This window comes from Colossoma macropomum, unplaced genomic scaffold (genome assembly GCF_904425465.1).
Source record: "Colossoma macropomum unplaced genomic scaffold, Colossoma_macropomum, whole genome shotgun sequence".
Taxonomy (NCBI): domain Eukaryota; kingdom Metazoa; phylum Chordata; class Actinopteri; order Characiformes; family Serrasalmidae; genus Colossoma; species Colossoma macropomum.
Window position 1 is genome coordinate 18,951 of NW_023495883.1, and position 22,891 is coordinate 41,841.

Here is a 22,891-nt window from a genome sequence, read left to right on the forward strand (position 1 = left end):
TGGAAGAATGGTCAAAAATTCCCATAAACACACTCCTAAACCTTGTGGAAAGCCTTCCCAGAAGAGTTGAAGCTGTTATAGCTGCAAAGGGTGGGCCGACATCATATTAAACCGTATGGATTAAGAATGGGATGTCACTCAAGTTCATATGCATGTGAAGGCAGACAAGCAAATACTTTTGGCAATATAGTGTATCACATACTATACAGACAAGATATGCAAACAGATTTTTAACAAGTATTTAACTAATGAATAATTAAAATAAAAATACAATAAATCGAATAAAGAATAAGAATAAAAAATAATAAAGAGTCATAGGAGGAGCTGAAGAGATGTGTGAATATTTGTGCATATGCATATAGGAATATCTATACATATGCGCGTCTAAGTAGATATTTGCTATAAAAACTATATACCAAATATTACAGATTATGGATATTTACAAAAAATTAACATCTGTACATTGTGCAAACAATCAAGTTACAGAGGAGTTCAGGTTTAAAGTGTGATGTGTCCACTGTGGTTAATGAGTGCCACAGCTCTGGGAAAGAAGCTGTTAGCATGTCTGGTTTTACTGGTTTTAATGCCCCTGAATCTTCTACTAGATGGAGACTGTGTTCCTCTTCCAAAGGACAAATGCAAAGGACAAATGCCTTTGAAAACTCATTGCTTGTTTTGTTTAGCAGAATTAGTTCTTCCAATTTATTGAATAGAGATCAAAGATTGGAGAGGAAAGATTGTAAAGGTATGCGAAACCCACACCGTCTCAGACTTACGAGGATTTTCATAATCTCTGAAGGTTTTTGCCTAAACTCTGGAATAATATCAGGAGAATTGCTGTCCCTGAAGGTCAGTAACTGTTCCCCGCTTCAAATGATTGAAGTGGCTAGTAAGTGTAATAGTGTACAGAGAAAAAGAGGGGTTTGACTTTAACAAACGACTACATGTGATGATATGCATTGTGTGTTGTAAATGAAAGGTGAACAGCTGACAGGATGCTGCCATATCACTAAATTTAGTGTGGGTGAGTGACAGAGAGAGTAATGAGCTCAGCTAAGCACATTTCCTGTTTGAGGTGCCAGTGTTTAAATGCAGATGTGTTCAGGACTGCTGAACGACTTGCAAACTTTCCTTGTGTGCTGACTGTTTCAGGTAGACTGTAGATTTGAAAGAGTTCTGCAGAGTTCTGTACTGTGGTACTGTAGTACATGTGTGGCTAACAGATTGATCAGTAAAGTGAGTCTAGGAGTGGTCGAACCTGCAGTCATGCTGCTGTTGCATGTAGTGAGGAGGTTCTGTAACACAGGAAGAATGCAGATTTGTTTGTATCTGATGTTTGTGCTCCATGTTGCTGAAGGTGAGTGTGCCTTTATCTCTATTGCAGTAGGAACTCTAACATACAACACAGTACCATTTAAAGTTCATTTTAAAAGCATGCTGTAACTTTATTGATGTACATATGTAACAGGAAATCGACATAAACAAGTATTCTGGCAAGAAATGTAGTTTAATACAAAAACTTTAGCTTTTTAAATACTTTTTGGTCACCAAATTACCACTGCAAGTCTTATTTAACACCAATCCCTCTTCTCCTGGTGGGGCTAAATCTCAAATGGCCTCCTGCTCTCTACATAGTGCTCTATGCAGGAATTTAAATACTGGATCCTGCAGCCCAAATGGTGCAAAATATAGCTAAGAAAGTCATTTGGGACGCAGTCACATTCATACTCAATAAATGATGCACTATTTGGCTGTAGAGGCTGGAATTTCTAAACTTTTATAGCTAGCACACTGTTTAAGGGAGGACAAGCTGTTTGGGATTCAGTCTGGGTTTGACGCTACTTCGTACTGAAACACGGACATTTGAAGCACATAATCCATCCAAGTGATATCTTTTAGACTTTTATACTGCCATTTTACAGTAAGTCACATCATAAGTGCTTTAATTCAAGCCTGTGATATTAATGATGAAGTTGTTTTGGCTCTTTGCTTTTTTAGCCTGTTAGCTAGCTGATGAACCTAGTTCTAGTTAAGAACATAAGTTGCCAGCCCCTCAGTTTAAACAAAAAATGGTTTCTTACTTTATCGGTATACTCGGTGGTCCATGCGAGCAGCATGACAGTCAAAGATCACTCCATTAACTGCACAAGGTTTTTTTTCATGCCATGGTGCAGTAATACACCATTCAGTTGTTGTGAGATAGGAGTGGTATATCATGGATTTTACAAAGGCTTTGAACGTGACTCAGCCAATCAGATTTTAGGACCAGAACTATCCATTTTATGAATGGGATCTTTAATATTGGGATCTTTCCAACATAATTCCACCCCTTCATCACTGTTTACCTGGGTCTTTTTAGCCCTTTTACCTGAGGTACATTATGTCATCATCGCATTCGCCTGTTTTATGTTAGTCCTTTAGTCCTGTGTTTGTACAAATGGCTTTTAGTTTAGACATTGTTAGGTGAAGTCATGCTTACATGTTGTTTTTATCTTGCAGTTCTGAGACCCTCAGAGGTACATCACAGTACCTTTAGTCAGGGAACATAATTGTACAAAAAACCATTGAAATCATATTTTCTAGGATTTTGACTCCACACACCCCGTCCTGTACTTATCTACTGGAAAACACTGATATAAGGTACATTGGACTATTGTGGGTCTATTGGACTAAAAACTGTTATACATTTGAGAGAACAATTGCATTGTTTTTACCTTGATGAAAATGTGTTTCTTTATTTCTAACACTGTATGTGATGTTGTGCACTGTGTGCTACAAGAGAAGAAAGAGGAAGAGCTCACAGGATGCTGAAACATCACTATATTTGGTGTGAGTGACAGACAGAGAGAGAAAGATGAGCTCATCTGAACACAGTTCCGTATTGAGGTGCCAATGTTAGAGTGCGGAAGAGTCCAGTGAAGTCCTGCTGAGAGAGATACAGGATTTGCTCATGTGCTGGTTGTGTCAGGCAGACTGTAGGTCTGAAAAGAGTTGCAGCGTAGTGTAGTGTAAGATATGTGTAGCTGACAGATTGGTCAGTAGAGCAGGTGTAAGGGTGGTCATATCTGCAGTCATGCTGTTGCTGTATGTAGTGAGGAGGTTCTGGAACTCAGGAAGAATGCCGGATTGTTTTTATCTGTTGCTTGTGCTCCATGTTACTGAAGGTGAGTGAACCATTAAATCTTTTTTCAATATAATGCTGCAATCTTACTGAAGACAGTGGAATGTAAGCATATGTATTGGACAGCAATCAAAAGCATTTGAGTTGATTGGTTGGCTTCAACACCACTTCAAAACCACATACATAAGTACTTGTAACTGTATCACCACAGAAATTGAAGTGAGTTTCTCAACAGTACTTATTAACATAAGTAACATTAGATGCTTTATGAGACTGTGCTTAGGCTTTTTAACAATGCCTTTAAAGTAAAATTCTGTATATGGTTGATCAAGCGTTACACAAGTGGTGATAAGCTCATTAACTGGTGTTTTGCAGGCTGCACACTGAAAAACCATGAGCAGTTAGAAAAGATTACTGCATACAGGAGGGTCAGCACTGCTGCCCTGCTACTGCACTGACCCACAAGTCACACCTAAGACATTCATTTGGAAGAAACTTATAACAAACATAGACATATTGAAAGAGATATCCAGTGAGAGTGGTCAGTACAGAAATAGAGTTCAGCTGGTTAATGGTCACTCTCCAGGAAATCTCTCTCTACTCATATCACACCTGACTGAAGAGGACGGAGGAGATTACAGATGTGAAGTTGAAGGTAGCAGGAACAAAGATATCCGACTCTCTATTAAGGGTAAGACTCTGTTGTGATCCACACATATAGTACAGATATCATCTCATACGTAAATACCTGATATAATCAACTTTAAAAATGTTTTAATTATAATTACACATGCATTAGTTCTCTGGCTTTGCAGTAGCACTAGACTGAAGTCTAATGCTTCTAGATTCTTTTGTAATAATGGTGAATTGTTTCAGAAAGTAAGAAAGTTGCTTAGTTACATTAAATGAAACTCCATGCTTGAGATCAAGAGTAATTTATTGCTATGTTTTGCTAAGATATTGCCAAGCTTTATTTAGTGCACCTTCATGCAGTAAATCATGCATGTTTTTTAGTGAATTGGTTCCTGTAGCAGAAGTCAGGTGTGTGGAGACTTAGCAGACAAAAGAAACAACAATCTGGTACCTTATAAACCATTTGGCAATCATTTCTTACTTATTCTTACTTATAAGGCAGCATTCACTGCTTCTGGATGACTCCTCACGTTCATACAATAATCCTCAATTCTGAATGTGTGTCTGCAGGCTGTACTCTGACCAACAATGAAGAACTATTACATTTCACAGCACCTACAGGAGGGTCAGTACTGCTGCCCTGCTCCTGTGCTGAGCTACGTGCCAAACCTGAAACATTAACCTGGAAGAAATACAATCAAAACAGTAAGAAGTGGGACAGCATGCCCATTAAAAGTGATCAGTACACAAACAGAGTTCAGCTGGTTAATGGTCACTCTCCAGGAAATCTCTCTCTACTCATATCACACCTGACTGAAGAGGATGGAGGGGATTACATGTGTGATGCTATGAAAAGTGGACTCACATACATCAAATTCACTGTTAAAGGTAAAACACTAGTCTGTATTCTAAGTGCAAAGTGTGCTGAATCAACTGTATAAGATTATGTTAGTCTTACATTACAAATGCTCCAAGAAGACCTTTAATGAGGGTTCTGTAGTGAGGATGTGGATGTAGTAGTTTTGTTTACATTATTGTGTTTATGTATATTTACAATGTCATATAATGTCTACATTAGGGACAATTATACTGTCACCCAAACTCCACCTTCAAATTCTGTTTGGGATCTTTCGAGCATAACTCCACCCCCTCATCACTGTTCACCTGGGTATCTTTAGCCCTGTTACATTGGGTACCTAGATCTGCCTGATCATTGTGTTTGCGTGCTTCTTGTTAGTCATGTTGTCCTGAGTTTGGTCAAAAGGCTCTTTGTTTATAAGCTGTTTGGTGAAGTCATGTTTATATGTCAAATCTGAGCCCAGATGGTCTGTTTTGCTTGGTCTTCATCCACCTTCAGTGTTGCAGCTTCAGAAGGGGTGAGCACAGTCAGAGTTACAGCTTCCTTATCAAGATAGTGACAGGCCATTCTTAATTACAGAATCAAACACTATGAATAGCAGATAATGTATAATCTAAAAGACATTATCTCTCTAATAAAGGTGATTTTAATTGTAATATTGCATTAACATTTTAGTAACACTTTTCAAGAAAATTTTATGTGTACGAATCTATGAACATAAAATGTTACAATACATTAATAAGGCATTATAAACATGGCTTCATATGTATTGTTTATAAAATGTTACATTGTCATTGCAAAAGAAACCCATTACCATCATACATAGTGCATTATAACTCACAAATCTGCCTTGTCATAAACAGACACTGAGCCATGCTTTGAATTAACAGTTTATGAATTATGCTAACCTGGAACTGAATAATTATTCATAATACATTAATGCACTGAAACATGTCTTTGCATGAAATGTGGAATTTATATACTTCTCATGAAAAGTATAGATCATTAATAGTAGATAAGAGCTCTATGTACAGTGAGTATTTTACACTACAATAAAATTAATTAAAACCACAGCAATTTTAATGTACCAAAGTAAACTAGTACTAAAACTAAAACCTTTTAGTTTCACATCATAGCAGTTCAGCTACCCACCAAGCCTTGGAGAGGCAGCTAGTCTATACAACTCTCATCATGAATATCAACAAAATCTTCTCTTTTCCAGAGGCTCCTGCACCAAAACCTACTCCAACACTTGACAGGAACATTCATCTAAAAACTTCAGCTGAACGATATGGAGATATGGGTTAGGTCTCAGTTTCAGAAAAATCAGACTGTTAAAATGACTAAATTGAATATTAGGTCACAGTTTATTTTGACAGACTTCTATATTTGATCTGTAGAAAATTTGAACATTGCTAACAAACTTCCTGGTGATATTCATTTGGTTTTCCATAACATTGTGTGTGACGCACTCCTCTGGCTCTGAGACACACTTGGACTCCATCTCCCATCCTCTGGGAGATAAATTGACTCCAGTGCCTCCTGACCTTCCCTCATGCTCCAATCCATACTATGGAAAAATTGTGCAGTACCGGAATACTAATTCTATTCAGCTGTCTTATGTGTCATGTGATCTTTCTAGTTTAGTTTATAAGCCCAGGCTTTAGCACAGATTATTTGCGAGGTATTGCATCACTATTGATCTACTGGCCGTTCTATTGTTTGTCCTGTTTATCACCGTTTTTTCCTGTAATTTTGACTCTGCCTTTTTGCCTAAACCTTTAGGATTGTTTGCTGGTTGTTGTGTTTTTGTACTGGCTGTATTTTCTGGATTCGACCCGCACTTGTTTTGTGACCACGAACCTGGATTGCAATTCCAACAGTAAAGCCTCTTTTGTTCTTTTTAACTGCGAGCATCTGACTCTTTCTGGCACGTTACATTATGGTTCATGGTTAGGTTTAGGTTTAGGAGTAGGTGAAGGTGTTGCATGTAATAAATATTCAGTTGAGGGTTACTTAAAGGAAGACTGAGCGTCTCCTCACAGTGGACCATCAAAATAAAGTACTATCAATTTTAATTTTCAGAAAAATGTTCTACTCTCTTATATTGTTCTTTTTGCTCTGACATTTTAGGGACTACTCCCGTGAAAGATGGCGATGGTGATGCAGAATCTCCACAGTCTCTGCCCTTCGTCCCTTTTGCCTTGGTCACTGTGATTTTTCTCCACATTATAGTAGCTGTGGTTTATCACACCAAGAGAACCTTCAGTGTTGCAGCTTCAGAAGGGGTGAGCACAGTCAGAGTTACAGCTTCCTTATCAAGATAGTGACAGGCCATTCTTAATTACAGAATCAAACACTATGAATAGCAGATAATGTATAATCTAAAAGACATTATCTCTCTAATAAAGGTGATTTTAATTGTAATATTGCATTAACATTTTAGTAACACTTTTCAAGAAAATTTTATGTGTACGAATCTATGAACATAAAATGTTACAATACATTAATAAGGCATTATAAACATGGCTTCATATGTATTGTTTATAAAATGTTACATTGTCATTGCAAAAGAAACCCATTACCATGGGTACATTTTAGGGACTACTCCTGTGAAAGATGGCGATGGTGATGCAGAATCTCCACAGTCTCTGCCCTTCGTCCCTTTTGCCTTGGTCACTGTGATCTTTCTCCACATTATAGTAGCTGTGGTTTATCACACCAAGAGAAACAAAGGTACAAACTACACAATCAAGCCACTGTAGTCTTGCTACTGTTCTTGTATTCATAATTGTGCATAAAATGAAAGATTGTTTATCTTAACCAGTTAAGTGCTAGATGCTGCAATAATTTACTACAGCAGTGATGAAGACAGAGTGGTGAGTCTGTAGCAGAGAATAAAAATCAACAGATATCAACAGACCAGCAACTGGCTTTCACACCAGATCAACTTTTCAGCTACTGACAAAAACACCTGAAAAATGATTAGCTTCTGATCTACAAATTTGAAAAGAAGACCAGCTACTGTAGAAGACATCCAAACAACAGATCAATTACAGACCAGCATACCTGATTCAGAGGAATAAAGTGTTGGGGTTTTTATTTATGCCACTTGGCTGACCTTCAGAACAGGATTTGAATATGTGCCAAAATTGTTTTCCTCAGTAAATAGAGTCTTTAAAAATGTTGGCACTTTTTAACAGGGGGTGGATCTTAGAAGAGAGTGCTTAGCTACACTCTGCAGTGGTCAACTGATTTGGAGTGACAGGTCTTCTGAACCTGTAACCACTCAGAGAGAACCACCCCCAGCATGACAGAACACATCCACTAGGATATCTGACATCTGGGAGAAACTTAACACAAAAAACATAGACATATTGGAAGAGATGTCCAGTGAGAGTGGTCAGTACAGAAACAGAGTTCAGCTGGTTAATGGTCACTCTCCAGGAAATCTCTTTCTACTCATATCACACCTGACTGAAGAGGATGGAGGAGATTACAGATGTACAGTTGAAAGTAGCAGCATCAAGGATATCAAACTCGCTGTTAAAGGTAAAACTCTGTTTTGAACCACACACATAGTGCGGAGATTATCTCATAACCAGAAACCTGATATAATCAGCTTTAAAGTGTTGTTATTTAAAGACAAAAGCATTAGTTCTCTGGCTTTGCAGTATCCCTAGGATGAACACTAATGCTTCTAGATTGTTTCATAATGCTGGTGAATTGTTTAAATGTGTTTAAATATATTGCTATATATTGCAGTAGTCAGGTATTTGGAAACATTTAGCTAAAGAAAGACAATTCCACAACCTGGTATCTTATCATGAACCATTTGGTCAGTTTCTTACTTACCATTCTTACTTATAAGGTAACATATAGTGCTTCTGGATGAGTCGTCACATGCATACAATAATCCTCAGTCCTGAATGTGTTTCTGCAGGCTGCACTCTGACAAACTATCAAAAAACATTAGAAATCACAGCACATACAGGAGGGTCAGTACTGCTGCCCTGCTCCTGCACTGAGCTACATCTCAAACCTGAGACATTCACCTGGAAGAAAAACATCAATAATATTTATCAGAGAATACACATTAAAAGTGATCAGTACAGAAACAGAGTTCAGCTGGTTAATGATGACTATCCAGGAAATCTCTCTCTACTCATATCACACCTGACTGAAGAGGGTGGAGGAGATTACAGGTGTGATGCTATGAAAAGTGGATCCACAAACATCAGACTCACTGTTGGAGGTACAACACTGATTTGTATTCTGAGTGCAAAGTGAGCTGAATCAACTCTATAAGATTTTCTTAGCCTTACATTACAAAGGTTTGAAGAAGACCTTTAATGAAGGTTCTGTAGGGAGGATGTGGAAGCATTGGTTTTGTTTACATTATTATTACAGTATATGTATATTTACATTGTCCTATAATGCCTACATTAGGGACAATTATACTGTCACACAATCCGCATGTTGGGATTCTGATTTGTGTCTGAAAAATTCTCCCTTCTAGCTTCTCTGCCATCTTTCAAGGACATATTTTCCTTTGGAAATCAAGGCCACATTTTGTTAGGCTGGATAAGCTTAGTTCCTCTGTGAAAAGCAGTATGAAAATGGGGGTCATTATATCCAGTTAAAACAAGAAAACAAGAGAATAATTCAAAATATTCCTATGGTGTCACACAATCACAGCCACCATTTTGGTGGGCAACTTCAAATCACTTGGCTGTGAAGTGGTGATTTTTTTTTTATGAAATAACAAAGACATAACCAATCCAGCAAATGCAATAAAACTTTTTGATGTATATTAACCAATATTTTGAGATATTGAGATGAATGTCTTGATTTTATTAAATTTGTTGCTGTATTGTTAACAAATGACAGCTAACATCCAACCAGCTGAGATTTCCTGCCATGTTGCAAATGTCATGCCACAAATCACACACTACCACACTAAATAACATGCAAAAGTAGTACAGTACCATTAGAATTGCAGTCATTAGTGTAGTAGGTAAAGTAGAGAAGTATGAGGTTTGGAATGATGACTGATTATAGCTGTTGTGCAGCTCATTAGCAGGCATGCAAAATTTCCAAGTAAAAGTTTAAGATATTTCTTGATTAAAGATGCACTTATTGATGTAAATTAATGTTGGTAACTAATTTTTGTTAAATTAATTGAGGTAAGTTGATTTTAGCTTTGTATTCACCAGCTTCAGTTTTTTATGGATCCAGTCTACCTATCTAGCTAATCTTCACCTCGTAGCATTTTCTGGAGAATGCATCTAAAGTGTCCACATGTCTTTTAATTTTTTTCGTCGTCATTTTAGTTTATTTTACTTGATCGTCGTCCAACTTCAGTGTTGTAGCTGCAGAAAGGGTGATGAGATGAGCTCTATCAGAGCACAGTCAGAGTTACAACTTGCCTAGCAAGATAACGACAGTGAAATAATTCAATATTATGAATAACAGCTAATGGAAAACTCATTTTATTTCTCTAATTAATAATGATATTTCAGGAAAGATTTCTATGAATATCCTTTCTAGAAGAATCTATGAATATAAGAGTTTATAATTCATTTACAAGACATTATAAACATGGCTTCATATATAGTGTTTATACATACCCAGTTCAAGCTCGTATAGCACATTATTACTAACATTTATATTTACATTTACATTTACAGCATTTAGCAGACGCTCTTATCCAGAGCGACTTACAAAAAGTGCTTTGTCTATCCAGAGAAACTATCTTCACTAGTTACCAATAGGTTAGAGAGAAAGTCAGTCCTGAGCTCAGATACTGTTAGAATCAGAAAGTCATTATTGACAGAGAAAAAGGAACAGAGTTAAACACAGAGCAGTGCAATACAATAGAATACATAAGTGCAGAACAATACATTACAATCAATACTTAACTCAGTGCTCATTTAAGTGCTGTATAAAGAGACGAGTCTTCAGTCTGCGTTTGAAGACAGCGAGAGACTCTGCTGTACAGACAGCCGGTGGGAGTTCGTTCCACCACCTGGGTGCCAGCACAGAGAACAGTCTTGATGCTTGCCTTCTGCGTGCCTTGAAAGATGACGGGTCAAGCCTAGCTGTGCTCGTAGCTCGAAGGGCTCATGGTACAGTTCGAGATTTCACCATTGCCATCAAGTAGGGAGGGGCTGGTCTATTTTTGGCTTTGTAGGCAAGCATAAGGGTTTTAAATCTGATGCGTGCAGCTACAGGAAGCCAGTGAAGGCAGCGCAGCAGTGGGGTGACGTGGCTGAACTTGGGGAGATTGAAGACGAGTAGTGCTGCTGCATTCTGGATGAGTTGCAGAGGCCTGATGGCCGCATAGGAAGACCAGCCAAGAGCGAGTTGCAGTAGTCAAGCCTTGAGATGACAAGAGACTGCACTAGCACCTGGGTGGCCTCTCGAGTGAGAAAGCGTCGGATCCTCCGGATGTTGAACAAGAGAAATCGGTAAAACTTTCTTTGAAGGGTGTCTACATAACACATTCATATCACCTTACATAAACACTTCATAACATGTTCATGAATGCTTAAATCAACATTCATAAACTATACATGTTTTACATGATATTAATATGGACTACTATGCCATTTTAACGAAAGATATTTTTCAAAATAAAAGTCCTCATTTTATTTATTATTTTCAGTGAAACTCCTCTTTTCTGGACTGACAGCATAAAATGACTTGGCTTTATCCCTTTGGACAGAAAGTGTTTTGACACTTTTTGCCTAGACTTTCAACTTTTTTTTCATTTTTTTTCTCAAGCATTTGCATTTTGCAATATGCTATTCTTTCTGCTTTTTACACTAATTATTCATATAAGTTTAACTTTCTTGGGGTAAATGCTAACACTGTTATCCCAATTACTTTGGAGGTTTTATTTTTAGTGACGTTCTTCCTCACTTACGGTTTTGGAGAAGGCACAAGTATAACTGTGCATTAGTTATCCTGTGTAACTGAGGTTAAATGTGACAAGCACTGTTATCACAAGGAATGATTCCTTTTTTGGCATTACTTCAAAGTACAATCGAGTGGTGGCTCTTTGACTTTCCTCACTCAGGGTGCTGATAATTTTGTAAGAAATGTCCTTTATAAATTTGGCTTGCTTTGTCTTCACCATAAGGAAGTCACTTTATCCTCACTAAAGTGCATGTTACACGAATGGATGGATCTTGAATGGAATGGATAAGTATTATGGACCTGTCCCACCACCACACAAAGTTTGAGATTTTAAGATGATTGACTGTTCATAGCATATTTATGAGTAATTCACTGTCTATATAGTAAAGTGACATGCAAAGCAACACTCATAAGTGATTCATAGCATTTTTAAGAGATGTTTACAGACCATGTGTATAAATAGTGACAGTGATTTACAATTAAATATCTACAATTATTTTCCCTACCTTTGCAGCAAGACCCAATGACTGTGAAAAGGAGTCAATAAACACCACAAGTAGAAAGGTCTTTTTTATTGGCAAGACCACTGTTCAGAACAGGCACTTAAACATGCTGCTCAAACTCAAATCAGGAAACTACAAACTCTTCTGAACATGGAACTGCAAAATACAGACGTGTTCAATAAAATCTTCAACTTTTTTCTAAAACGAAAAATAAAAACGCACAACCTCATGTGGCCATTACTGAAGGGGTATTGCCTTCACTTTGCAGTCAGACGTGTGGAACTCTACATGTACAGGATGAGCCTATTTATACTGGAAGCGCTTAAACGTTAGGTTATGTTAGTGGGCTAGACAGACTGTCACAGCAGAGGTATGATACATAACTAGCAGTACAGCAGTTAAATTTGCTACTTTGCTTATGATCAGTAACTGTAGCCAAGAAACTTTGCTAACTAGCTAGCAGGCTAACGCTACCTTACATTAGCTATTAAAAAGCATCAAGCTAATGTTAACGTCACCTAATTAGCTAAATTACATGATTCGGTTAAGCCCCAAAGATTAATAGACCTTATGCGGGTCTTGTTAACAACATTCTTTTTTTCGAACTTAAAATAACTGATACTGATTTAACTTAGCTTACTGTTTTGTGACTGTGCCAGTCAAGTTGAAGTAGTTAGTGGGCCTAAACGAGCATTACTTATGACGCACAGCAGTGCAATGCAGAGTCATACGTTAAACAAGCTAGTACCAAATGCAAGGTCCACTTAAAACACTCGTTAACGTTTGGCTAGTGACGTGGTCTATACCAGGAGTTGGCAAAGTGTCAACAAAAATCATTTTACTATCCTGGCTGTAATATGTCTCAGTATGTGCTAATGTGTTAGTATAGGCTAAAAGTATATAAACGAAAGACTTACTTTGCTCTGCTTTAACCTTCAGCTCAGCTATAGCCGCATGTCTCGCATCTCCACCGCCAAACTTTCCTCAAAAGTAAAATAATCTTGTAAAAAAGTGAAATAATTCTTGTAAAATGTCTCTCAAAGTTTGTTTTTACCAGGCTGAAGTTGCTTCTCTTTTGCCAACTTCTTGTTCGAATTTACCCGTTCCACCTTAAATGGTGCCTGAGGTGCCAGAATGTAACTGCTGCAGCATTTAAGGTGGAACGGGTAAATTCGAATAACAAGCTGGCGAACGAGAAGCTGATTTCAGCCTCACGACTTTTCAGTATTTGATAGTTTCTCGTTACAGATTAAATATATCGGGAAACCAAGTGGAGTGATAATGAATTCATATAAGTCCATTTGTATCCAAATTACCGATGTTTGTCTTAAATTTTTCCCTTCGCTTTTTTGTTAGCTAACTTGCTAGACAGCTGGGCAAGACTGTTGACTGTCCTGCTGTGACCAGAAGTCTGCACACCTGCAGGGTTAAAGAGTGAATTAGCAGATATAGGCTATATTAACTCCATATATATTAACTCCAGAATGTTGTTTTGCATGTCACTTTACTATATGGACAGTGAATTACTCATAAATAGGCTATGAACAGTCAATCAACTTAAAGTCTCAAACTTTGTGTGGTGGTGGGACAAGTCCATAATACTTATCCATTCCATTCAAGATCCATCCATTCGTGTAACATGCACTTTAGTGAGGATAACGTGACTTCCATCACTTTTATGGTGAAGACAAATCAAGGCAAATTTATAAAGGACATTTCTTACTAATTTATCAGCACCCTGAGTGAGGAAAGTCAAAGAGCCACCACTCGATTGTACTTTGAAGTAATGCCAAAAAAGGAATCATTCCTTGTGATAACAGTGCTTGTCACATTTAACCTCAGTTACACAGGATAACTAATGCACAGTTATACAAAACCATAAGTGAGGAAGAACATCATTAAAATAAAACCTCCACAGTAATTGAGATAACAGTGTTAGCATTTACTCCAAGAAAGTTAAACTTAGTTTGAGTAACATTTTCCACAGTAATGTATAGAGTGTTGAATGAACAGTACATTTCATATATGAATAATTAGTGTAAAAAGCAGAAAGAATAGCATATTAAATAAATTGGCGTCAGGGCCCTGACTGCAAATTGATGGTTCCAGCTTACGTGGGAGTCGGGGGCTGGTTTCAGGCGGGGTCGTCTCAGGACAGTGGTTCCTCTCCTCGCTGGCTGTGGATGCTGCATCTCCGTGTGGGCACGCGCCTTCCCGTCAGTGATTGGGCGGAGGCGTCTCATGGCCGTCTGACGGTGGAGCTTGGGCGGCCTTTCGAGGGTCGATCTGTTCACAGATCAGTGCGTGGCTCTGGGTGCGATGCTGGGTCTCCGTGGCGTCAGAACCGCTCCCACTCCGCTGGCGAGGTTCAGGTTGCAATCAGCGTTCTGAGGCTGGTGGTACCAATTTAACTAACTACCTCTCTTTAGCAGAATCGAAAGTTATGGATATATCCTCCCTGGCCCGACAAGAAATACCCACCTTCCTTCTCTGAGGGTGGTTCAAACTTAAGGTGTGTAGGCGAACAAAGGTTTCAGATCTGAAAATTTAGCGTCCTAATACTTCTGACCTGTCTTTCTAACCTAGGCCGGCACAAAACTTATAAACATGTTGCGAACGCAGGAACTCTCTGAATTTGCAGTGCACTCTGATTTTGTTCGGCTGGAGGCCCCTCCCTTCAGGGGTGGAACCCAGGTGTTGATAGGTTCTCTCACCTAACAGGTAATTAGCTATTCCTAATTCTTGGTCCTGATTGGTGGGGGTTTCTCTGTCCTACCAGGGAACTCCCTCCTTTGTTCCTTCTAGGTTTAAAAGTTTAATTTGATTGAACAAAACAGTTTTCAGATCAATTAGGTTACTAAAATCGATAACCTACATACCTAACATTTAGGTATCTACGTGGAGTTTCTACCCACATTATCTAAGAACAACTATGGCAAAGGCAGAAACAATAGATAATCCTTGGGTGTCTTTTCATTGCAGGAACTTTCAACACAGTAAAATCATTACTTCAAATGACTATATCAAGTAAATGAGAAGAGTAAAAAAATAGAAGACTAAATAAAACAAGTGAAAAGGAAACCTAGGTGCATACTTTCAGTGTTCTAAATACATAGTGTTCTAAAATCACTACTTTAAATGGTTATTTAGGTTACTTTCAGACAGTTATCCCACACATTCCTGACATCTGGTAAAAGAAAGGATGAATACACACTATGCAACTGAGTATATAAATACAAGCATCAACACTTGTGAATTAGATAAGATTAATAGTCAGACATGCATATCAATAAGTTTTCCTGGAGTCCTTTGTGAGTAACAGTCCTTACGTGGTGGCGTAGTAATTCTCGTTTTCACCCCTTGGGGGTGCTGTGGGTCCATGCTTGAGATCCCTAGGGAATTTAGAAAATTGTAATTTTGCCGTCCAAACTCATACAAATTCCGTTTTGGTATGTCTAGTTTAGTTAAAAAGAGTTCTAACGACTGGTTGCAGTTTGGAGGGAACAAACACCTTAGAAATGTACTTTCTGTTACTTAAGAAAATTTTGTCCACAGGATTTTGGAGAGCCGTGCAGCTGCATTCCAGTGAAGGGTCCTGTTTTTCTCCAGGTCAAAGGAGAGGGGTGCAGCCTCTTGATTCAGCCGTAAATCTGACTGAGTCTGGGGTTGGGGTATTAAGCCGACAGCTTTATGCCACAATCCCAGACTTGATGGAGCCAAAAGGCCCTTAACTTTTGGGTAAATGCGCTGCCGGAGGTAGAGTTTCAGCCAGTGTTCGCTACATAAGCATCTATAAACATATTTATAACATGTTATAATGTATTCATAAGGCATTATAAACATGGTTATAAATATTTATAAAAAAGAATTACACTGGATTACACTTTATAGCCATGCTTATTATACATTATGAATTGTTAATATAATGCATTATAACTAGTGTTAATGACATGTTATACTGTCAGTGCCAAAGAAGTCAGTCCCAGCTTGGAGACCGCAAAGTAAAGACAAATACCAAGCTAACGGTGGTGTACATTGACTTTCCCACTTTGGGTGAAACACTGATGGCAGCACTAGTTTAAACTCTGACATTTGAAGCCTGTAATGTGCTTTATTGTGTATGTTTTACTGTTTCAGTAAATCCTTCAGTAAATACTTCAACTTGAAGCCTCACTCTTAACACTGGAGGAGGCTTTAGTACAGTACGCTTCACTTTACTTAGAGCGGACAAATACCACTCATGAGCGCTTATGATTTGTTATGAACAGTACTTATAATGTATTATGTTAACAATTCATAATGCATAATAAACATGGCTATAATGTATAATGCATTTTTATAAATATTTATAGCTATGTTTATAATGTCTTATGAATGCATTATAACATGTTATGAATGTGTTTATAGATGCTTACAAAGGTGACATTCTTAGAAAGTGTTACCATCCATATTAATATCATGTAAAACATGTATAGTTTATGAATGTTGATTTAAGCATTCATGAACATGTTATGAAGTGTTTATGTAAGGTGATATGAATGTGTTATGTAGACACCCTTCAAAGAAAGTGTTACAGAGAAATCTGCATGACCGAGTTAGGTTCGCAATGTGAGTCGAGAACGATAACTGGCCAATCCAGAACCACACCAAGACTTCTTGCCTCTACAGACGGGACAATCAGAGAGTTCTCGAATGAGATGGCAAGATCATGATGAAGACCTGTAGTTGCAGGGATGAACAGCAGCTCAGTCTTGCTAGGATTGAACTTCAGGTGGTGAGCTGCCATTCATGAAGAGATGTCAGACAGACATGCCGAGATCCAACTGGAAACCTGTGTGTCAGAGGGTGAGACAGAAAGCATTAGTTGAGTGTCATCAACATAACAGTGATAAGAGAAGCCATGAGATGATATTACATAGAAAGCTAGTGTAAAGAGAAAAGAGAAGAGGACCTAGCACCAAGCCTTGTGGGACACCAGTGGAGAGCCTGCATGGAGAGGATGTGGACCCTCTCCATGTTACCTGATAAGAGTGATCCTCCAGATAGGACTTGAACGACTTCCATGCAGAGCCAGTGATTCCAAGGTTGGTGAGGACGCCCAGAAGGATTGTGTGGTTGACCGTGTAAAAAGCTGCTGAGAGGTCAAGGAGAATCAGGACAGATGACAGACTGGCTGATCTTGCTGACTGGAGCTTCTCGGTCACTGCTATAAGAGCAGTTTTTGTTGAGTGCACTGGTTTGAAGCCAGACTGGTTGGGGTCCTGGAGCTGGTTCTGTGTGAGTAAGAGAGACAGTTGATTATAGACTGCACGTTCAAGAATTTTTGAGAGGAAAGAAAGGAGTGATACCGGTCTGTAGTTGTTGACATCAGAGCTGTCAAGCATGGGCTTCTTCAGGATGGGAAGTACTCTTGCAGTCTTGAAAGTTGATGGGACTTCACCTGATGACAAGGAGTTGTTAATGAGAAAAGTGATGAAGGGCAGTAGGTCCTTGGAGATTGACTGGAACAATGCGGATGGAATGGGATCCAGTGGGCAGGTGGTTGGGTTACTGGATTTGATCAGTTGAAGGACAGCATCTGTGGAAAGAGAAGAAAAACAGTTTAAGGGATTGAGAACGAGAGGAGGAGGTCTAGCGGAAGGGGTGGGGACAGAGGGAAAAGACTGGCGGATTCTATCAACCTTCTCCTCAAAGAAGGTGACAAAATCCTCAGGAGTGAGAAAAGAGGGTGGAGGGGGAGGAGGAGGGTTGAGGAGAGAGGAGAAAATGCTGAAGAGCTTGTGTGGATCAGATGCTGATCCTTCCAGTTTCCGTCTGTAGAAAGATGACTTTGCAGCAGAAACTTCGAGTGAGAACTTGAAAAGGAGAGATTGGTAGGAGTGAAGATCCGAGTCAAGCTGGGATTTCCGTCACCTTCTCTCAGCCTTCCTTAGTTCTTGCCGGTTGCTGCACAGGACACCTGTCAGCCAGGGGGCAGGTGGAGAAAATCTTGCTGGCCTGGAGGAGAGAGGACACAGAAAATTAATTGCAGATGAGAGTGAAGAAAGGAAAGTATCTGTAGCTGTGTCCAGTGAGAGAGAAGAAAATGAATCAGGATGGGGGAGAGTGGTCAGGATAGTTGAGATGAAAGAGGAGGAAGGAGTGGAGTGCAGGTTGCATTGAGAGGAGGAGTGTGAAGGGGTGGAATGGACAGGAGCAGCAGGTAGGAAGAGTGAGAAAGATAGGAAGTAGTGATCAGAGCGGTGAAAGGGAGTTACTGTGACATCCAGCGCAGAGGTAGGTCTGGTGAATATCAGGTCCAAAGCGTTGCCTGCTCTGTGCGCCAGAGGAGTCTGGTTGGGGAAGAGGTCGAAGGATGACAGCAGTGGTAATAGGCAGGATGACTGCAGTTTGTCCGATGGCAGGTTGAAGTCACCCAAGAGTATGATCGGGGTTCCATCGATGGGGAAGAGACTCAGAAGAGTGTCTAACTCATCAACGAATTAGCCTAGAGGAGAAAGAGGACGATAAAGAACAATGATGTGAAGTTTAGTGGGGAAAGATACAGTGACAGCATGGTACTCAAAGGAGGAAATTGAAAGATGAGAAAAAGCAAGTGGAGTGAAATGCCACTTTCTGGACAAAAGCAAACCTGTGCCACCACCCCTGCCAGACTGTCTCGGAGAATGGGAGAAGTGAAAGGCAGAGAACAGGGCTGCTGGAGTCGCCGAATTCATCCAGTGATCCAGGTCTCCGTCAATGCCAGAACAAACCTGCCTCATTATAAACAGACAGTGAGGCATGCTATGACTTCTTTAAACAACTTAAGAATTACTCTTATCTGAGAATTAAATAATTATTCATGCACAATAATGTATTGTGACATGTCTTTACTTGAAATGTGGAAATGTGAACCTTTTTATAAATTGAGTTTTTTGGACTACAGTAAAGTAAATGAAATCCACAGCATTTCCAGTGTAAGTCCAAGCAAAATAGTACAAAAACTAAAACTTTTACATTTTACATCACAACAACCCGACTATGCACCAAACACCTCCCCATAAGACCTGCTTGGGTATGACATTACCATTGAGCACTTACCTCTGCAACAATAATGCAAACACACAACCAGGTCTTATAATGAGGTTATAATAACATATGTCCATCAAAAATACTATTTTGTATACTCATAATTAACGATTACGTGAAAGACTGCAGGTCACATAGCAACGAGGTTTCGCCGAGCGAGTAGCAAGCGAAAAAGGAAAAAAGAAAGACAGACAAACATTTGGAGATGAATGGACTTATTCGCATTTATAAGCAGCGTAGTTGGTTTCCTGGTACGTTAAATCTGCAGTGAGAGACTGTCAGACACTAACTAAAAAGTTGCGAAGATGAAGTTGCTTCGCATTCTAATTTTCCTGTTCCACCTTAAATGGTGCCGCTTTTACATTCGGCTCCTCAGTCAGAATTTAAGGTGGAACGGAAAAGTTCAGCAAGAAGCTGGCGAGTGAGAAGCGACTTGAGCCTCGTAAAACAGCGGAACGCTGAGAGACATTTTACAGGAAACTATTAAACTTTTGAGGAAAAGTTTTCTGGCGGAGTTGGAAGAAAAGCGGCTATAGCTAAAACTTAAAGCAGAGCAAAGTAAGTCTGTGTTTTCGTTTATATTTTTTAACCTATACCAGGACATTATCACACACTGAGACATACTGGACATAAATGTTGCGGCTCCGAAGGTGGTTTGATTTTTGTTGAAAGGACAAAATGGCTCTTCTTAACATTTGTGTTGTGACTCCTGATTTAACCTGGCTTTTAATGCAGAGGGAGCCGGTCGGATTTCTTGCTCATCCAGTTGTGTTTTTGTTATGTGCCGCGCCACAGACTGTCCGGGTGCTGCACCTACCCACTTCCAAGTTACGCCCTTTGAGTTCCATCAACATTACGTTATAAGTTAAATATTTAGAAAATCGTTTTTTGACATTTGTGAATCGATTCTGAATCGTCCACGTCTGCATTGCGATGCATCTAAAAATTGATTTTTCCCACACCCCTACGCATAATGCAGGCTGGGGTCTTCCATCATTTCATTTTAAAAGCATATTAACCAATGTACTTCAGAGGAGTTTAGTAGGTGATGTAGAGAAGTATGAGGTTTGGGATGAAGCATTAGGTCAGCCGTCGAGACACATTCAACAATCTAGCAGATCCAGTGACTGATTATAGCTGCCAGGTTTCACCAGGTTATTTTTGCATACTTCTTATTAAGAGCTCTATGTAAAGTGAGTTTTTTAGACTACAATAAAGTTCATTAAAGCCACTACATTCTAATGTACCAAAGCAGTACTAGAACCGTCACAAACTAGTACTAAAACTTATCATGGATGCTATCATAATCTTCTCTCTTTTCAGCAGCTTCTCCACCAAAACCTACTCCAACACTTGGTAGGAACATTCAACTGAAAACTTCAGCTGAACCTTCTACCACAACTTCTTCTCAGAAAGGTAACAGTAAACTCCATTCACAGACATCAGCTTCACAAATTACCCTTTGAAACAAATGTAAACAGTATAAATTTAACTTTCTGACTAACTACCTTGGAGATATAGATCAGCATTAGACTGTTAAGATGACCCCTTTTTTAGGTCACACTTTGTTTTGATGGCCCTTTGAAATTTGAAACTTTCTGGTGATACTTATTTGATGTTACATAATACTATGGTTCATGTTTAGGTTTAGGTTTAGGAGTAGCTGCAGGTTTAGCATTCAATAAATATTCAGTTGAGTGTTAGTTAAAGAAAGACTGAGCACCTCCTTAGTGTCTACAGTCGACCATCAAAAAGAAAGTGTTATCAATTTTTAATTTTCAGATAATTGTTCTACTGTCTTACATTGTCTTTTTGCTCTGACATTTTTTTGGAAATTCACCCCTGAATGATGCTGCTGGTGATGCAGAACCTCCACAGTCTCTGCCCTTCATCCCCTTCGCCTTGGTGACTGTGATCTTCCTCCACATTATAGTAGCTGTGGTTTATCACACCAAGAAAAACAAAGATACAAACTACACAATCAAGCAGCTGTAGTCTTGCTGCTGTTCTTGTATTCATATTTGTGCATAAATGAATGTTTCTTTTTAACTTAACCATTTAAGTCCCAGGTGCTGCTACAATTTACTACAGAAATGATGATGAAGATGGAGCAGTGAGTCTACAGCAGAGAATAAAACCAACAGACCAGTTACTGACAACACATCTGATCTGCTGACCAGCTACTTACAACACATCTGATCTGATGACCAGCTACTGACTTTCACACCAGATCAACAGACCAGCACCTGACTTTCACACCAGATCAACAGACCATCTACTGACTTTCAAATATCAACAGACCAGCTACTGACTTTCACACCAGATCAACAGACCAGCTACTGACTTTCACACCAGATCAACAGACCAGCTACTGACAAAAACACCTGAATAAAACATTTGCTTCTGAACTACAAACATGACTTCTGTGTTTCAACTTTCTCACAGCAGCAGTAACTGGTAGCTGGCAGATATCAGTGTTTTTTTCCACACTTTACTGTGTTCATCTGGTGCTGTGTTTTCTCCCTCTCCTCACAGCACTGCATATTCAATACCTGCCTGACCCAACACACCTGATCAGCTCGTGAAACAGTTGATGAGCTGGATCAGATGCTTTAAAGTAATGCAAAGCTCACCTAGTTTAGACTTTAGCAGACACTGCTAGGCTAGTTAGCATTAGCATGTGCAAGCTTGTACCTAATAACAATTTTCAATATTTATATATATATATATATATATATATATATATATATATATATATATATATATATATTTATTACTCAGCTCAACATAGAACACTGAGCATGTGTTGCATTAAAATGATGACAAACATTGATAATAATGTTGGACATGTGAGCACAATTCACTCATTATGATGACTGGATGCACATGTATCAGCCTGAGTTTAATTATGCAAATGTATGTTAATGGATACAGTAACAGTAGTTATTCTAGTAGCACTGTATCTTTATATTAGGTTGAACTGCTGTTCTTCCAGAAAGGATTTTCTGATTGGACCTGCTGTGCAGTTACCTGTATTATAACAGTACTTACACTGCAGCTGAATGACAACAACAACATCTCCATTATCTTTACAAGATTTCTCTATATTTAGATATTCTGGAAATACACAGTGATATTGATCAATATGATTTGATCAGGTTACCATGTTACAAAACTAATATTCCACAGTAACTATGTAAGAGTTACACTTTAAAATAAGTGGACAGTTCCTGTGTTGTTCTTATGAGGTTACAGTGAAATTACAGAATCCCGTCATTGCTTTTTTGGGTGGCACATCACTTTATAAATGTAGTTACATTTTTGTAACTAAGCTGCTTATCCTTGTGGGTTGTGGAGGGTGCAAAGGAAAGGAAGGGGCGAAACACCCTGGACAGGTCGCCAGTCCATCCCACAGCCATATACATTCACACCTAGGGGGAATTATTGTTTCCACTTGACCTGATGTCTTTGCACCTTGGGAGGAAACAGCTAAACAAATATTATTTTAATAAAAAATAAACATTACAACATGAAATACTAAAGACATTTTAATGAATACATTTCTAGTATTGATTTTACTAATAATAATCTTTTGCTTTCAAATGCACTGAAAACCTACACTTCTAATATATAAAGTCATGGCCAAAAGTGTTGGCACCCCTGAAATTTTTCCAGAAAATGACGTATTTCAGAAAATTATTGCAATTACACGTTTTGTTATACACATGTTTATTTCCTTTGTGTATATTGGAACAACACAAAAGCCAAAAATGATATAAGTTCATG

General features: G+C 38.7%; 1 protein-coding gene across 1 annotated transcript; it reads left to right on the top strand.

Moving 5' to 3' along the window:
* The first annotated feature begins 3,118 nt into the window (after window positions 1–3,118).
* LOC118803299 (junctional adhesion molecule-like) lies at window positions 3,119–21,100 on the top strand. The gene is made up of 4 exons (XM_036563860.1): window positions 3,119–3,164; window positions 4,325–4,642; window positions 8,557–8,868; window positions 20,973–21,100. The coding sequence occupies exons 1-4, from the start codon at window positions 3,119–3,121 to the stop codon at window positions 21,098–21,100; spliced, it is 804 nt and encodes a 267-aa protein (XP_036419753.1).
* The last annotated feature ends 1,791 nt before the right edge of the window (window positions 21,101–22,891 follow it).

Bases quoted from the DNA above. Each gene is read 5' to 3' on its own strand.
- LOC118803299 (XM_036563860.1), top strand. From the start codon at position 3,119: ATGCCGGATTGTTTTTATCTGTTGCTTGTGCTCCATGTTACTGAAG. The intron at 3,165-4,324 runs GTGAGTGAACCA...GTGTGTCTGCAG, and splicing joins TGTGCTCCATGTTACTGAAG to GCTGTACTCTGACCAACAAT. The intron at 4,643-8,556 runs GTAAAACACTAG...GTGTTTCTGCAG, and splicing joins CATCAAATTCACTGTTAAAG to GCTGCACTCTGACAAACTAT.